The following is a 5,101-nucleotide window of genomic DNA, read 5'->3' as shown; positions in this document are numbered from 1 at the left end:
CGAGCCCCAGGAGCCCAGGGCCAGGGCTGTCTCAGTCATGGCTGTGTCCCCACTTTCATCCAGCACAGAGCCAGGAGTGTTTGGGAAAACGAATAAGAACAGAGAAAAAGTTCAATGCTTCAGGATAGAAGTGGGCCTGTGGCAGGGAGGATCAGAGGTGAAAAAAGGGAGGGGAATCATTCAGGGGATGAGAAAGGTGGACACTGGGGATTCAAAGAACCTCCAAACCAGGCAGGAGGAGAGAAGGGATGCCAACTTAGAGGTTCAGGGGGTGCCAGAGTCCAGACTTCACCCCGTTATCTCCTAGCTTGTGACTTTGAGTAAGGGACCTCCTTTGGCTCAGTTTCCTCATCTGTAAAATGCATGTCATACAAGTAGCCAGCTGGGGCTGTTGGGACGATTAAATAAATTCAGGATCGTGGAACATTCTTTTGAGGCCAGAGCTCAGAGTGCTCATATCCAGGGTACCCCATCCCCATCCCCATCCACACACCCAACACCCCACCCCGACACTACACACACACTTAGAAGAGATGAGAAGGGACACAGGCTCCCAGACGGTGGCCCCAAGCTCCACGCGTATCTCAGTTTCCCCGAAAGCACAGGCACCACCACAGTCACCACGTTTATTGGGTTCATACTTTGGCAGGGGAGGGTATACTGTCGGGAGGGCTCAGAGAAGGACGCAGAAGAGGCGCTTGTCACGGAAAGGGTTCTCTGCGGCAGGTACCGGCGTCATCAGCGGGTCGTCTTTGGCGTGAGTCTCGCAGAAGGCCAGGAGCTCTGCCGCAGCCTGCGACACCTGCGGGCATCCGGTGAAGTCCACGCCCAGCCCCTTGCCTGCCCCTCCATTACCCGGACCCGCCCCGGGTCGGGCCCCCGCCCATTACCAGACCCTGCCCCTTTGTCCAGGCCCCTTCCGTTACCCAGCCTGGCCACGCCCCACCCCTTATTCGGTTCCGCCCCCTTGTCTAGGCACCCCAGCTCTCCGGGTCCAGTCTGTTTCCTAAGAGGATCTAAGGGGATCTCCTCATCACCTCTCAGCTCCCGGCCCCACTCCCAACACTGCCCAGTCCAGACCCCAATCCCGGGGCCCCTGCCTTCCTCCCTACGCCGACCCAGCACCTTCATGCGGTCGATGTTCACCTCCAGCTTCAGCTGTTCCACCGTCTTCCGGGCCTCCGCGATCTTGGCCATGTTGTTGGACATGGCTGCTGCGGGGAAAGGGTTAAAAGCTGGGAGTCGGGGCTGAGGGGTAGGCTAGGGCAAAGCTGATTCCCTAGATAGAGGTGGCGTTGGTGGTGGGACCCAGTAACAGGGGCGTGCGTAGAAGGGCCCACGAATGGGGTGCCCAGAAACAGGTGGAGGGAGGGACAGGAAAACAGAAGAAAAGGGGAGAGATGAAGACTCGCACAGACGGGGAACCAAAAAGCCGGCTGAAAGGGAGGCAGATGAACAGGGAGGAGAGGGGCAAGAGGAGGGATGGAGGGGTGCACTGATGGGGTACCTCGAGGTAGGTAGGAGGAGGAACAGAGAGAGGAGAGGGAAGGCAGGAGGAAAGCACAGATGGAAGGCTGAGAGACAGGTGAAGGGAGGGACAGAAGGACAGGGCCACAGGTGTTGGATCAGGATCCAGGGATCCAGGTGTCCTCACCTCCCAGGGATAGAGCATGAGGCAGGAGGGGGCCCCTCCCAAGGCCAATTAGCGGTGGCTCCAGGGAGAACAAGGAATTAAGATCGCTGCGGGAGGGGCGCAGAGGGGGCCTCATTAGGGCTTTGGCAGCAGCTGCCCCCTCCGCCCCCCTCAGGGAGCCCCCCACCCCAGCCCTGGCCACCTCAAAGGCTCCTCCGCTCATTAACAGCCGGAGAGAGCACTGGAGAGGGGGGCCACCCAGCCATGACTGGGAGTAGGGCAGAGGATGGAGAGAGGGACAAACAGAGGGGCAGAGGAAAAGACGAAGGGACAGAGAGACAGGCACAGAGGGAAATAAAGAGACTGAGGAAGGATAGAAAGATGGAGAGATGGGGAAGGGATGACATGATGGAGGGGGCAGAGAGAGGGAAACAGAGGGGTAAAGAATTGTACAGAGTGATTCAGGAGGAGAGAAGCACAGAAGAGACAAAGGGACAGAGGGAGGATAGAGAAGGGAAGATGGAAAAAAAAGAAGGGAAGATGGAAGAGTTGGGGAGGGATGGAGTGATGGAGGTGGTAGAGGATAGACAGAAGGAAAAAGGGAGCGGTAGAGGGAGGGGCAGTGACGGAGGAGAGAGAGGCACAAAGGGGATAAATGGACAGAGGACAGAAGGAACAGAGAGAAGGAAATGGAGGGGCAGGAGAGATGGAGTGATGAAGGGAGACAGAGATGGGTAAATGGAAGGACAGAGGGAGAGACAGGCTGATGGAGATGCAGAAGTAGAAAGTCATTCATTCACTCACTCACTCACTCATTCATTCATTCCCAGGCAGACGGACTGTGACAGGATGGGGCAGAGGGATAATTTGTCGAGCTGTTGGGGCCAGGACCAGAGCCTCCTACCTGTTGCTGCTCAGAGCTGGGATGGCGGGCCAGTGGCAGAGGCTGGGAGGCAGCGTCTGGGTCCCCTGCAGCCCCGCCCCACCCCCTCTCCCGGGGCACAGCCCCTGAGGACCCGCCTCCTCCTGCCACTGCCACCACCATCTCCATCACCCTGACCGCCTCGGGTCTGTCTAGGTCCTCTCATCATATCTGTCTGTCCCCCTTTGTCTTTCTGTTTCTGTGTCTCTCTCCTTGTGTCTATGTCACTCCTGTTCTCTGTGTCTCTCTCCTTTCCTCTGTCTCTCTCGGTCTCCCCTCTCAATCTCTGTCTCTGTCTATATCTCTGTCTCTCTCTCTCACACACACACATACTCACACACACTCAAAGGTAAAGACAGTCTCTAAAGATGTGCCCAATGCTCTGCTGTATTTATTCCACAGTGACACAAATCTCTGTGTGTCCCACACAGCCTCTCACTCCATGACATGCCCTGCCACCCTGTCACACCCACCACCTCACTGTCACCCCATCACAAACGACACTCTCAGCACACAGACTCACCCTCACAGTCCCTTGCACAGAGAAGCACCAAATCTCGCTGTGTCACCCTATGCTGCCACACTGTTTTCTGAACCACCTGTGTTTAACACACAACCTCCCACAGCACCATAGTCACACGGTCTCTCAAAATGCCACACGGTCCCTCACAATCTCTCCGAGTGTGGCCCATCATCACCCACGACATCTCACACAACCAGTCAGACAGACTGTCTCTGAGTGTCAAGCACACACAGTTCTGCACAGTGTCAAACACAGATCTCATGGTGTCTTGCCGAGCTCACATCGTCTGTATCACCCACCACTGTCACCCTCACACCACAACCTTCCAGTGTTACACACTACTTACTTGAGATCTCTCTCGTATACCCATCCGGGTGCTCTGGACAGTTGCACACTCTCACGCATTGTCATGACCTTGGGTCAGTCTCTCAATGTCCCACGTGATCTGTGTTACACACACTCAGTTTCTTACCCATCATCAGTGTGACGGACATATCCTGTCTCACACTCACACGGTCACTCTGTCACTCCCAGTCCTCCCCCCCCCCAGGCCTCTCACACCTCCTTCTCATGCCATTTCTTGGTGGATCACACCCATTCATTCTCACCCTCGCTCACACATCATCTGCCCATGTGACACGCATAACTCTCCTGGTCTCGCCGTGTCACACACTGTCAAACACAACCTCTCACCCACACATAGTCTCTTGATGTCACAAACAGTCCCCCAAATAGTGTCTCAGGCATACCCAACCTCACGGTGTCACACGCAGTCGCCTACAGGTCATCTGTCATTTCACATACACAGTCATACACAACCTCTTGGTGTTAACATTTCACACAGTTGCACCCAGTTTCTGGTTGTCACATAAAATCTCACAAGGTCACACAGTCACACGCAACCTTTGGCGTCACGCGCGATATCGCAGTAGTACACACTCACATAGTGAGTCTCGGCGTCACACCATCTCCTAGTGTCACCCATGGACACCCACAGTGTCTGCAATAGCTACGCACACACTCAGCCCGCTGTTCTCTCCTGACAGTCCCCTGCCGGCCACACGGGGGTGCCCGTGCTCCGCCAAGCCGCCCACCCAGCCGGCTCCAAAGTCGTAGGAGGAGGTGGAAACCAGGAGGGCAAGGCGCCCCCGCGGCGGGGATGCAGACTAGGGAAAGACACGGAAGATGAAATGGGACACAAAAATCAGAAACACGAGGAGGGAGACTCAGGGAGAGACTGAGAGAGGCAGAGAGAGAGATAGGGACACAGACGGCAATTTGGAGAGATAGCGACCTAGGGACTAAAAGAGGCCGAAACAGGCAGACGGTTGCAGAGAGAGACAGGGACATAATGACATGTAGGTACAGGAGAGACACACAGACAGAAAAGTACAGAGTCAGAGAGAGGGAACGAGAAACACAAACACTCAGAGACACAGAGCCGGGTGGAGAGACAGACACCGCAGACCGCGCCCTCTGCCGGGGACCCGACGGCGGAGGCGGGTCCTGCAGAGGCGGGTCCCGCAGAGGCGGGTCCCAGGGGCGTGAGCTCGGGGCGGCCAAGGGGGCGTGGCGGCTCGGGGCGGAGTTTAGGGGGGCGTGTCGGGCGGGTTGCTAGGGGCGTGGCACGGGCAGGGCTTGCCGTGAGGGGCGGGTCTTGGGACTCTCTCAGGACCTCGCCACAAGAGAGGGCTGCGGGAGGGGCGGAGCCCGAGCCCTGGGAAGAAGACGAGGTGGAGAGAGGAGCATCTCTACCGCAGTCAGCCCATTCCAATTCGATTTTTACCGCCTGGACAGGGAAACAAGACACCGGCCTGGGTCCCTGGTCGCGATTTGATGGGGCATATCGGACCCTGGCTCCCCTTCCCCCTATCCGGCGGGAACCACTGGGCCAGGTGGGGGAGGGAAACCAGGCTCACATCTGGAAAGCATCAGGCGCGCCGGACGTGCCAGGGCCCGGGGCCCGGCTGCGGAAGAGCAGAGGGGAGCTAGGGCGCCCCAGTCCCCCTCCCTTAGCGGGGTC

The 5,101-nt window shown here is 57.4% G+C and overlaps 1 protein-coding gene across 8 annotated transcripts; it reads right to left on the bottom strand.

Moving 5' to 3' along the window:
* Positions 1-612: 612 nt before the first annotated feature.
* GNG8 (G protein subunit gamma 8) lies at positions 613-4,762 on the bottom strand. 8 transcript variants are annotated; one of them, XM_045510615.2, is made up of 4 exons: positions 2,538-4,762; positions 1,655-1,740; positions 1,126-1,211; positions 613-802 (listed from the first exon to the last, which is right to left on the bottom strand). In XM_045510615.2, exons 3-4 carry the CDS (start codon positions 1,207-1,209, stop codon positions 674-676), a joined length of 213 nt encoding a protein of 70 aa, XP_045366571.1. In that variant the 5' UTR covers positions 1,210-1,211; positions 1,655-1,740; positions 2,538-4,762; the 3' UTR covers positions 613-673. The 8 variants fall into 8 exon arrangements, with proteins under 8 accessions (XP_045366571.1, XP_045366568.1, XP_074225474.1 ...); XM_045510612.2 differs by having other exon boundaries at positions 1,126-1,214; positions 2,538-4,758; XM_074369373.1 differs by having other exon boundaries at positions 4,022-4,623.
* Between the last annotated feature and the right edge of the window lie 339 nt (positions 4,763-5,101).

Source organism: Camelus bactrianus, chromosome 9, assembly GCF_048773025.1.
Source record: "Camelus bactrianus isolate YW-2024 breed Bactrian camel chromosome 9, ASM4877302v1, whole genome shotgun sequence".
NCBI classification, from domain to species: domain Eukaryota; kingdom Metazoa; phylum Chordata; class Mammalia; order Artiodactyla; family Camelidae; genus Camelus; species Camelus bactrianus.
Note: the sequence above shows the minus strand (reverse complement) of the source record. Positions and strands in the feature narration are given on the sequence as shown.

Coding starts and splice junctions, on each gene's coding strand:
- GNG8 (XM_045510616.2), bottom strand. CDS start 4,428: ATGTCCCTGTCTCTCTCTGCAACCGTCTGCCTGTTTCGGCCTCTTTTA. Junction 1,741..4,021: donor GTGACGCCGAGACTCACTAT/GTGAGTGTGTAC, acceptor CCCCTCCCGCAG/CGATCTTAATTCCTTGTTCT. Junction 803..1,125: donor TGAACATCGACCGCATGAAG/GTGCTGGGTCGG, acceptor GGATGCCCGCAG/GTGTCGCAGGCTGCGGCAGA.